At 49.5% G+C, this 12532-nt stretch overlaps 1 protein-coding gene across 1 annotated transcript in view; it reads right to left on the bottom strand.

Moving 5' to 3' along the window:
- Positions 1–12532, bottom strand: part of LAMA5 (laminin subunit alpha 5) — a gene marked incomplete at its 3' end in the record, with an annotated part of 94922 nt that overhangs the window by 41120 nt on the left and 41270 nt on the right. The window contains exons 3-8 of the mRNA XM_082007028.1: positions 11217–11334; positions 7214–7332; positions 6793–6963; positions 6225–6322; positions 1123–1238; positions 86–204 (exon numbers count right to left, since the gene is read on the bottom strand). Of these exons, the coding sequence (XP_081863154.1) occupies positions 86–204; positions 1123–1238; positions 6225–6322; positions 6793–6963; positions 7214–7332; positions 11217–11334 (741 nt within the window). The remainder of the gene's footprint in view (positions 1–85; positions 205–1122; positions 1239–6224; positions 6323–6792; positions 6964–7213; positions 7333–11216; positions 11335–12532) is intronic.

The raw sequence follows: 12532 nt of genomic DNA, 5'->3' as shown, positions 1-12532 counted from the left end.
CCAGCAAGGCTGAACTCCAGGCTGACAGTGGAAAAAAACACAAAAATCTGCAACAGCCTTTTCCGTGGGAGCTCTTCAGGCCTACCTGACAGTCAATGCAAACGCCTCCCCCTTCAAACTTGTCTTCGTGACTTTTGCTGGCTTTGTGATGATCCACCTCTGGGTCGTAGTAGCAGTCGTAGGCATGGCCATTGCAATTACAGGCTGAAAATATAGAGACGTTAGCTAAGCCACCCGTCTATGGAGGTCCTTCAGCCACAAGCTGGATCTCACGATGTGAACCCCTCCTTGTGGGTTTGACATTGGATAGGTTACTTTTCGATGAGGAAAGATGCCTGGATACATCTGGGGGATGACATGATCACCCAAGCTCCCAGAAGTCATGCAGTTCAAAAGCACAGAAGCAACAACTCTAAAGTCTAGTCTGCAGCTGGAAAAACGCAGCAGGCACAAAATCAGAAGTATGTGCAGGCATGTATAGACGAGAAAGAGAAATTACCCAACTCTGGGGCCCCAAGTAGTCTGGTTTAGAGGGCAACATTCTCGCCTCTTTTATCCCATCCAGGATAGAGGTGAGCTGCAAAGTTCAGCACCCGGTGAGGGTGCTCTTTACAAACCCACAGGATTAAAATCCAACTGTCCTTTGCCATCCTGCGTTTATAAGAGATCATGTGATGTAGCTATGCTCCATGCTCTGCATTCCTAGTGCAGCATAAATTCCACTGTCGGCATTTACCAAAGGTTTCTCTAGACAAATAAAGATGTCCTGTATGTAAACACATCCAAATGTAATTCATCTTGGAGACAGAATTGAGCAATGAGACTTGCCTGCACAAACCCTTGGACACAGAGGAGCGACCGGAACATAAGCAGAATCAAAGTCCTGTACAGACCTGGTGGGCCTCCCTGTGCGAGCCTTGACTGAGCACAATTAACCACTGTGCAATCTGTCCTCTCTGCAGTGCCAGTGATCTCCACTTCACCCAGTGCCACACGCCATAAACCCCACCATTTCAGTGAATGGCTTCTAGGCACTGCAATGTCAAGGGGCTAGTGAAGCATGGTCAATCTGTGCTTTGCGCAAGAGCTGGAAAAGGAAGGAAAAACCCAACTCCAACTTACGCTGGCATTCGTTTGCGCTGTCAGCAGTGGCAGGCTTCCACGGGAACTGGTTGAAGCCGGGGCAGCAGCGATCGCAGGACCCGCCGCAGGTGTTGTGCTGGCAGTCACACTGCAGCCTGCAAGGGAGACGAACGAGGTACAGCCAAGCCTGTGGCGATGGCATGACGTGTGGGATGGGGGGCCACCACATAACCCTGCTGTGCATAACTATCACTAGTCAGTTACACAAACGAGTGATATTTGTTAATCCAAGTATTCTGGAAAAGAGGATTCTAAGGCATTTTCTTTTGAATTGCTGATATTTTTTTCTAAGCCAAATACCAAACTTTGCTCTTCCAGTGCCATTCTCTCCCTTTCTTCTCCTTCACCATCACTCCTCTCTTCTTCACAGGGAGACAAGGATTAGAGAAACATCAGTGTGCCACTGCCTAGCCAGCTCTACAGACAAAACGTGAAATGGTTGGAGATGGCAGTGATAGAAACCTGAGCTAAAGAAAATTACTTGGGAGGAAGTAGGATGGTGTGGGGACATGAAGATGCCCCCATCACTGTGCAGGGACAGCATGAAAGGAATAAATGATATCCCAGAGCCAGAGAGGGCTGGGGCCACACGGGTCCCGTCTACTCCTCCAGGTATATCTGTGCTTGCAGAGAGGAAGGCCATGAAATTTGAATTAAGTCTTTTAGCAGATGCTGGCCCCACGCTCCCTGTGAAATGCACCTCCTGCTTTTCTCAGCCAGCACAGGCAGGGCTGTGCTGGGTAAACAGGCGGCTCCGGAGGCGCCAGGCAAGAAATCTCGACGGTCAACTGACGGATCTCGTCCCTGCTCGACCGCAACGGTGATTCATTAACATCAGTGACATCATCTCCAAAACTTCCACTTAGCAGAAGGCAATTCCCATCCAACACAAACGCTTTCTGTTGTATTAGACTTATGGATAATACAGCATGTTCCAGCTTTTATCTGTGCAATTACTCATTTCCCCTCAGGGCCCGTCTGCCACTCCCATCTCTCCCTCCTCTGATGCTTTTCCATTCAAAAGCAGTGTTTAAAAATAAATGTAATTTTTTAAAACATTAGAAACAAATGGAGCAGTCATTCTGGGTGAAATGCAGGAGTGCATACACATCCTTCCATGGCTGCAGTGAGCTGAGTGTCACGGTTTCTACCTACATGTATTTTTAAGATGTGGGACCTGCAAGTATATGTACAGTGAATAGCCAGACCGAGGTAGCAGCATGGGACAGGTGAACTCATTTTAATGAAACATGGGATGATCTGAAAGTTCGGGGGAATGCAGGCAGGATCCACACTCAGCATGTTTGCTTCAGCCAGAGGGGTTGAGAGGCAGCAGGTCCTGGCCTGCTGGCAGTCCTGCCCTTGCAGACACCATGCAATGCTTGGCCACAGTCAGCTCTTTGAGCACTGGTGATGCCCCATCCCTACCGACATTCACAGGCTGGGCTGTGGCCAGCGGAGTCCAGGCACAAAACTGAGTCCCTGAGAGGGTGGCTGGAGTGTAAGTGGCAGAAATGAGCCCCAAAACATTCACCCGGAACTTCGCTGTCCCCCTGTTTTGCAGACCCGAGGGGGAAGACTCAGTGAGAGGCAAACCTTGTCCATACAACTGTAATGAAACCACCCGCAGATCTCTCACCTGGCTGACTACCACTCAGCACTTCCAAGGAAACAATTTTTTTTTTTTTTCCCATGGCAGCAGTTGGAGATCACGATTAACGTCCATATACATATGTGTTGAGAAAGATGGTCACTGACTGAGGGAACTTACAAACCTGCTGAGCAGTGTTAATCTCCCTGGTTGGAGGACGTGGCTCTAGCCACGCACCCCAGCTCTTTAATGTTTGAGATGTTTGAAAAGCACTGGTTCAGTTCCCAGAATGCAAAAAGATAGCACTCAATGAGTAAAGATGCACATTTCAGATGGAGAAGGAGCTATTTATTTAGTCTCTGCTGTCCAGAGTTAGCAACGAGCTCTCAGAGAGCTCATCTATCACGGCAGCTTTACTGCACCTTGTGCCGAGTCCATGCTGCTAATGAATTATGGACAGATGTGCATAAGCTACAATATTTACATGTTTCATTGATTGAATATATACAAGGAAGAAGAGGGAGCGGCTGTGTTCACATAGCACATATTTCCTGGTTGTCCTGCAGTAAAAAATAAAACCACAGTCTTCCCACTGGAATTGATGGTCAGTAACAGAGACTATAAACAGTTTCCAGCAAGCAGCTGTGTCAGAGCTGAGAGCGGCACACAAACGCTACAGCATCTGGATTTGGCCTGAACATCTTGAGTCACACAATCAAGAAAAAAAGCCCCTTCCTCTAACTGCTTCTCATTGTACTGAAGGAAAACCACCTGCAAAAGGAACTCACAGATGGCACAAATCTACTAGCACATATGGTGCTTTCACTTCCAAAATGAGAAAGAGCAAGCTAGCCCTCAGGATCCAGCAGTGGGGAAGCATCCTTGATCTCCTTCTGCAGAGGATCTCTTCAGTGGCTGCTGGCCAGCCAGGTTGCTGTTGTTTTGCTGGTTATCTTCAGCATCAGGCACAGAGGCAGCAGCTGGACTCTCCCCGGTTGTCTCCTCTTTCGCTTGTGGCATCCGTGATGGGGCAGTGAACCCATGGAAACAGTTGTTATTCTCAGACTGCTGCAGAGCACTTGCAGGGTTCTCCTGAGCTCACATCAACAGCAGTTGCATGTTAACACACGATTCCTGTCTGTACTCTCCATCTGTGACGTGCCAGGTGCCCGCTGATGCTTATCTCATTGCTCATGGGGTTTGCCAGGAGAAAGGTTTGTGCCTGATCCTGCTGGTGTTCACCTTTAACCAGAAGAACTTTCCTTTCCTCTGCTTAATTCAGCCCATTTGACCTTGGGGCATAGACAGACAGTTGTGAAAAGTGCAAAGGACCCTTGAGGAGGCTGCATCTGCTCACACACTGCAGGCCTTTGCACAGACACACTCACACGGGGACCAGATGTGCTACCAACTTAACACAGCTGGATGTGCAGCCTCTATAACTTGGCACTTCATTGAAACTTTCCAAAGCTGGATAAACATGATCATTTATGGCCAGGAAGTCAGCTCATGGACATGCTCCATCACGTCCTGAAGTCTTTGCCAAGATTTCTCTCACTTCACCTCTATCAAAGTGCTCATCCTGCCTTTCTGGGCAACAGGCACAAGAAACACAGGCATGTGCCGAAGACAGAAGTTAAAATGAGAAGCAGAGACCTCCCAAGACAGGCTGAAACATAACTGGGATTTTTAATGGGGCTGGGCCAATTCACATTCCTTGTCTCCCTTTATTTGCATTTCCTTGCCCTGTTGCTGTCACATCAGCATCTGAAAAGGCAAGACTTGTGCAGAGGGACACACCACACCTCCTACTCAGACAGGTGGCACATATTTCTGAAGGAATTACATGTTTCTGGCAGCTGGGGCCCATGACACAAAGGGACAGCGTGTCTGAGCCCCACCTGCCTCTGCAACGCCTCTTGTCATGCAGTGTTATGGCAGGTATCACCGTGCTGGCTCTGTGCTACGTCAGGGCAGGAGGAGTGGGATGGCTGCCCAGCAGTGCCCACTTCAGCAGGAAGGCTGGACACAGCTGCTGCTGGAGCCTTGGAGAATGGCAGCGTTTCACCAATTACTCATTTTCTCAACTGAAAGCATCATATTTCTTCTGACTTCTACATGCTCCTGGGATTACTAACTGGGTACAGCAGTGCCATGAGAAGTTCTTCTATTTACCAGCATCTTTGTCCTGACATATCCCAAAGGGTTTTACAGATGTTATGCGCTGACTGTACAAAGCACCCAAGTAGGAAATGTTTCCTCCTCCAGGCAAGCGCGATCTGCTCTGGGTGAAATGCAACAGCTGCTTATGAACATGTGCTGCAATGTTAGAGCACAGTCTGGGGCCAAGAGCAAAGATGCCAAATGCATTCAAAAGAGCATGGAGGAGGGGAATTCTGGGAGGCAGAGACAGTTGTCAGCAGAAGTGCCATTGAACAAGGATCCCAACACATCTCTCCTCCCTCAATTTTCCCTCCCTTTCCCAATCCCAAGCCATTGATATACCAAAGAAATGTCAAGGCATTTCTGTGTTAAAGAATCACTTTGCACCATGAAGCCTTTTTGCCCTGCTACATGGGTGTACTGTGCATCAAGCAACACCAAAGCCTACAACAAAACCAAGGAACGGTACATTCAAATATTTATGAATTTCCCTTTCAGCGAGTTAGGCACACTGATGCAGACTTGCTTTTCAATACATCTTTGTTTTAAAATTTAGCAGCTTTTAACCTTGGCTGGGACTCACTGGAATTTTATTTTAGAAGATCCAAAAGCTCTACATGATCCTGATGAGAAAGAAATATAAGCTTCCCTCGTCCAGCTGAATCTACCTATCCCTTTCATAAAGGCAACATTCAGGCTGCAAACAGATGGCTAAGAAGCAACACTTTCATGGTTTGAAGCAGCTCTTTGGCATTTCAAGTTGCCAAGGCAGATGGGAAGGGTCCCAAGAGCCAAAATGTAACTGCTTTGCATGCTCTTGTTCTTTTGCAAAGAGTAGTTGTTTAGCTACGTACATCACTAATCTATGGTTCTTATGAGTAGAACCGGACAATAAAGTCTGGTTTCTTGGAAGACCATCTACTTAGAAGAGCACTGCCCCGATTTGTAAGAAGCTACCTGGGAAGCAAAAGACTTCTCTGAACAAGTTCAGAAACCAGCCCTGGGCTTTGATGAGAAAACTCCATGTTCAACAACGGTATCAGCTTTGCATACCTATCCTCCCATTCCAGCACTCTGCTCCCATGGGGATGGCAAAGTTGTGGACAGGTAAACCAGATCAGGGAGCTGATCTGGCTGAAAAATAGCCTGACAAAACATGTAATTTTTGCTACTTTGGCAGGACCAGTTTCTGGTTCATTCTCAAGGCAAACAACAGTGCTGGCACAGTTACGAGCTTGGGACAGAACACAACTCACACTGGCATCTTTCATTCTCAGTGTAACAATTCAAATGCCTTCACACAGAACTGGGACTTTGAAAAACATACCTGTAAGGGTCATTAGGGTCTTTAGCATCACAGACGTCTGCATGGCCATGGCAGACACAGCGCCCTCCAATGCTGATATCTTTGATGCTGTAGTAGTACTGGAAAGCACAAGAAAGTTTGGCCCTTAATGTCTTTACGAATAAGCTTCACAACCACCCTACTCAGAATTCAGCAGGACTTTATCTAGTAAAATGATGTGCCAGGACATTTCCCTTTCAGCTGACAAGCTTGACCTCGTAAGCTGCAATGCCTCTGTGTGGTCAGACCCGCCATCACTAACAGCCCATTAGTTACAAGTCGCGTCTCCCAGCACAGCCAGAAAGCCACAGGCAACACAGGAGGTGTTTCCCAGTTTCCCATTGTTGGTGCTGAGCACAGCTCTTCCCAAGCACCCTCCAGCTCCAGCCATGGCAGCAGTGGCATCTGCTGCAAACGCCTTCAGCTTGGGGAGTACAGAGAGAGAAAACCTCCACAGGCAACATCCATGGATGTCTCCTCCCCAGAGGCGGCACGCACAGCTCTCAAACACTTCCATCTCATTAGCAAGAGGTATCAAGGCCTGTCTTACCCTCCTCGTCACTGTAGGGTCCCTTAAAGCTTTGCCCATCAGGTGCCCAAGCAGAGTGTTTGTCTGCAGGAAGCGCAGTCTGATGTTGGTGGCTTTTGTGAAATTCCGCAGGAGAGGAGAGTAGGAGAAGTTCATGGCTCCTGGGCGCCCATTTACCAGAGAGACAACAATCTGTGAATGCAAGGAGAAAAAACAAATCCGGGTAAGCCTCTGAGATGGGAGGAAATGAATCTCTCCCTCAGCTGAACCCAATCTTTATCTCCCTTCAAGACGACTGAATCAGTTCCCTGCCAGTCTCATTGAGTTTAACTAAGTAGTTTAAGTGTCACCCAAAAGTCAAGAGGGAACCAATTAATTAGAGTACCTACAGTTACTGAGAAACCCTGGAAACTCCAGGGGATGAAAACACACCACTGCTCACCTCCCCATTTTCTAAAGGCACGATCCGGGAGTATTCAGTAGTGCAGATAGCATGGTCATCCTTGGTGATACGATCCACGGTTTGCAGTCCAAACTTCTCAATGCAGTCCCTCTTGGAAGCTGTTCACCAACCAAAGATGAGTGCAGTAAAGAGAAAAGGAATAATTCAGGGCCCTGTATTGATTTTCCCACACTGACCAAGAGGAAAGAAGGGTCTCTAATCTGCACACAGATTGCTTTGTATCATTAACTCTGTCATTGCTAACATACATGTACTCCACTAAGGGAGGAAGTCACTATGAGAGTAATAGGCAAGGTCAGAAAATCCCCCAAATCACCTCACTGCAGTAAATGAGGAAAGTGAAGATGGCCATTGTACCTACTGTGGCCACCTGCAAGGAAACACACCCCTTAATTTTGCCATTAAAGCTTACAATTTAACCAGCTTGAGCTCTAACCCTGGTCTGAATTTGTTGCCTTGCTGGCACTGGATTTGCTATGCTGCTTCTGCTGAACTGAAGGAGGACTGTTTGCTGCTAGAGCTCTACTCCTGATATAGGAGCTTGTACTATCACGTTCACGTGGCTCCTTAACTTCTTGGGTAATTCCCGAAGAGTGAGCCAGCACAGAACCACAAGCCACAGCCACCATTGCACCATCTCCCATCAGGCAGGGCGGACATGCAGGTGTGGGGAGGGAGCTTGCGGTGTTTGGGGGAAGCAGAGCAACTGCAGGACATCTCCTTCTCCCACCTTCCTCTGAACTCTGCAATCACTCTTAAACCAACACTACAAAGCAGAAATGACCAGGCCACCCAGAACCACCCCTTGGGGACAGCAATCCTGCCACTAAGTGGCAATGCAAGGCTGGCTAAAGCCAGGGGACAGGCACAGGCAGGCAGTCACACTGCTGGCCCTGCAACCTGCTTTGCGGACACTGCATGCCAAGAGTCTCCTTGCAGCTGTAGGAGCATCCTGGCTTCCCTGCACAGCTGCTCCTGCAAGTCCAGCTCCCTCGTTCTCAGGATGTCTGACATCCCTGTGCCAGCAGAGCCAACCACAACACAGTGAACGTGCTGGGGCAGTTCAGGAGCTGATTGTGTAGGGTGATGAGCACCCACACCTACCTGTGCAAAACCCTACACAGTGCCACTCTCAGGCCACTCTCTGGGTCTGTTGCCCCGGGGAAGAGCCTGGGACAAAGGCTGCTGCTCCTTCCCACTCCCATTCCACCCGCTCCAGGAGCTCTCAGCAGTGCGTGCCAAAGCACATGTCGATGCAGCACTCCTGAGGGTGTTTCCATGGGGAGAAGAGGGAGGAAAGGACAGCCAACACAACCTCCTGCTCCTGCTAGCGCTGCTCAGCTCACACAGGGAGCTGGTGAGCAAAAGTTAGCCTAATTCACGGGAATAATCCTCAAAACTATGTTGCAATGTGCCTCCAGGAGGCATGCCCCTCGCTCCAGGCGCTGCATTGGTAGGCTAAGCCAGGCAGGAGGATCAGGAAGGGGGGAGCACAGAGAGCTTCTGCCTCCCCTGCCTTCACCTCTGGCTTGCACCCACACACATGTCATCTCCACCAACATGGCCTGGCGCCATGAAACACTGTTTTGGCAACAGCAGGAGCTCAGTTGCATCCACAGGAAGATGGTGTGGAAATATTTAACATCAGGTCTCTGGCCGCCCAGCTTTGCTTCACCAGGTGCTTTTTTTAAAGGCAGTTTATTCTGAAGCCCCAGGCGAGGAGCCTGTCACCACTGGCTCGAGATAATTGATTTCCAGGGCACTGTCATGGCTGGGCATGGAAACAGTATGCTCAGTAAGAGCAGCTACTCAGGAAAATAGAAAAACTTCTCCAGTTATTGCAAATCTACACAACCGTGTCAGCCAGAAGCCGGGCACTCTGTCTCTGAGCTAAGATAGAGTAACCTATCAGCCCTAAACCACAGCAATGCTTTAAGGAAACAGCAAACTAGGGAAGCCTACCCTCAGTGGAGAAAAGGACAGAGCCTTGCGCTCTGGCTATGGCTGCCTTCTCCTCCACAACGGCAATGCCCAGAAAAGTGAGACGAAACGGGCTACTCCTACACAACATGCTGAGCTGGGGCAGGCAAGACTCTGCAGGTCTGGACAGGAAAGCCAGGACCAGGAATCTTTCATGCCCTGTCCCTATTTGAAACGCTGTGTGGGGAACCCTTCATGTGGATAAACACTACCATAAATCTCTCCCCAGTGCTCTCACTTCTCCTTTGGTGGTCGAGGAAAGCGTGGTGCCTCCCCGCCCGCGACGCATGGAGGATTTGCATTGCCACGGTCTCTCCAGCCCCTCTCGCCGAGCGAGCCCATCAGCTGCACCGACAGATGCTTTCCAGGACAGTCATTTCTTCCCTCCTCCCACAAAGCAAAGCCCAAAAGCACTTCAGCAGCCAGGCCGGGGGGCACGGGGCAGCCCAGGGAACCAAACACCTCCCACGACGAGCAGGGCTCCAGGGGCAGTGCTGAGCCAGCGGCGACGGCGTCACCCATGGCAAGGCTCGCTGGTGTCTCTGGAGAACGCTTACATTTCTGCTGCCTGCTTTTATCCCTCTTGTTGAACTGACCACCTACAGAATTCCCCGTGCCAAAAATAAACCTCTGCAAAGGACTTCTTGTGCTAGCAAATCTGGCAGATTTTGGAGAAGCCGCTTCTTTATTTCCATGGGAATTTTCCACTGGGCTGTGTCACTGTGTGTCGCTTCTCGGGAGGGGTGGCTTAGGCAAGGCCTGGTGTTGCATGAGGGAAGACAACTCCAGACATTGCAGCATTGCCGCTACTCGCAGGAACAAGCAAGTGGGGCAAGAGCCCCCAGCTCAGCCCCAGAACAAGCAATAATGTGACTGTGACAGGCCCCAAGAGAGGCTTCAGAGCTGGAAGGGAATCTCAGAGAAGATAGAAAAAAGCAAAGCAGGCAATTTGACAGCGGTAATTCCCCACTAGCACACAGCAGAGAAGAAAAATGTCCGCACTGGAGAGGAGATACCACACTATGGAAACACAGCAGGTACAATGGCTGCAGCTCTTTCCTGCCCAAGAAAAGGCTAGCAAAGCTAAAGCACGGGCTGACAGGTAAGCCAGAAATATGAGCCTTTAGGGGCAGCCCAGGGCAAAGCCTCTGAGTGCTCCTTGCCAGGTTTTAAGCTCTGGCTATAGATCTTAACGCACATCTTCTCCCAATTACTGCTGCTGCTTCTGGGAGGGGCCGGTGGTTTAAAGTTCCTCAGCACCTAGCTATACCATAGACCCTTTGGGAGAAGAGATCTGTAGAACCAGCTGTTTCTAAAGGGATCAGGCTTTAACCAGAGAATTGGGGAGAAAGGACTTCAAATACACAGACTGGATCTCTGCAGCCACGCTTTCCAGCTAGCTGTCTCTGATCCCACCTTGCAGCGGCAGGACGGCGGTTCCCTGCCCTGCACAGGCTGTATCCAATCTCGGTACTAAAAAGCGCAAGGGGACTCTTTTCTGCCTCCAGACTTTTCTGCTACAGCAGCCACTTGGAAGCGAGCCGCTGGTTTGCTTCTGGAGGAGCTGAAATACGCCAGTTTGGATATGGTACAGGACAGACAGACAGAAGAGGAGGGCAGAGAGGCAACAATAAGAAATCTCATGTTCCAAACCTAGATCAACAATGCCCAACTATTGGCACTGGTGCCAACTTTAGCATCCACGCAGATTTGGGTGGGCATCAATGACAATACTTTAAAAAATACATTTAGTCCCAGAAAGCAAAAAAGTTCTTCTGCCCTGAGGAGCACCACAACTCCACCCAGCTGCTCTGATCTAAGCTTCAACTCTTGCAGCCTTATTGGGCAGAAGAAACAGAGGACAGAGGGCATGTACCACATCGCAGCAATGACACAGAAACAACTCCAAAGCCAGCCTCGTACTTGCACGAAGAGCCATCTTTGCTGTGGCCTCGCTACCTGGCACTAAGCTGCAACTCTCTTGTAACGCTGCCATACTTACAGGCAAAATACTGCCAGGGCTCATAGGTAAGGCCGAAGTCAGTAGATCTCTCCAACACCCAGAGGTCAGGACGAGGGGAATTGGCAAATTTGATCAGGACATATGCCACGTGGAAGAGCTGAAAGAAAGAAACACAGTTAGTTGGCTGCTTGAGGCACCACGAAAACCAGGGAGAGCTTAGTGGGATCCAAGCTCCAAATAAACGAGCTGGCACTTCGCAAATCCTGCTGCTCGCAGGCAGCCTGGGGAGAAAAATCCTCCATATCTAAAAGGATCGTGATACGACACGGCTGCTGGAGAGAGACAGATTAGGGAGCTCAGCTCCCACCACTCCAAATGCAAACAAAACACAGACTTTGTGCCTACAGGCCGTACTCGGGAGGTTGTGCTGGGCAACACCTCAGCCTTAGGCTTGACTGGAGCAGGCGGCACTATAAACCAGCTATGAAGCTCTTTTGGGGGACTTGGCTTTTGGGCTGTTCTTGGGGTAATAGGTGACACCCCGGACTGCCAGCCTGGGAACATCCAACTGCACCTTGCACACAGTATCCCAAAACACATTTTAAAGGCTCTCTACATGACAGCCCTGCTTCATCCACAACGACCTGCGTTTTGAGCCCCAGCGCAGCTCCTCTTCTCCAGGAGCCACAGGGAGGGGAGAGCAGGAGACCCACTTGGCTTCAGCACAGCTCTAACACTGGGCTGCTCCCATTTGTCTGATCACTGACGTGTGTACACACACCCTTGCCAAGAATAAAATAAATGTACTCTTTTAAAGAGCTAAAATGTCAGTGCTAGAGAGAAACAAAAGCCCCAGCAGAATTTCCCTTCCCCGGCTGGCACAGGCTCGCTCCAAGAATCCCCACTCCATCATCCTGTCACAAAGTGATATTTAAAGGCAAATAAAGTTCTCTTATCAGAGAAAATTCCTAACGTCAAAAACAACCCAAAAGGGAGTTTAGTGCTTGAAAAGCAGAGATTTATAGCTCAGGAGTCCCTCCTCATACAAAGCTGGTGCTGTACGAGCATACATCCTCCAAAGACTAACAGGTACCCAGAGGGACACTTCTGCAAGGGGAGGAAAAGCACGGCCCCGTGCCCATCTCAGCCCACCCGCCCCAGCCGTAACCAGCTGCAGGAGGGCCAGAACAGCAGCCTGCACCTCGGCCCTGCCCCAGCCACACACGTTGTCAAGCCAGAGGGCAAGTATTAATAATAACATGCCTCCCAAATAGTCCTGACAAGCAATAAGAGATTTTTTAAGGGGAAGAAGAGACAACGAAGAGGCATTTAAATCTACCAAGTCATCCATAAAG

Source organism: Phaethon aethereus, assembly GCF_964289735.1.
Source record: "Phaethon aethereus genome assembly, chromosome: 16".
Lineage (NCBI taxonomy): Eukaryota > Metazoa > Chordata > Aves > Phaethontiformes > Phaethontidae > Phaethon > Phaethon aethereus.
The sequence above is the reverse complement of the archived record's forward strand: the minus strand, read 5'-3'. Positions and strand labels throughout refer to the sequence as shown.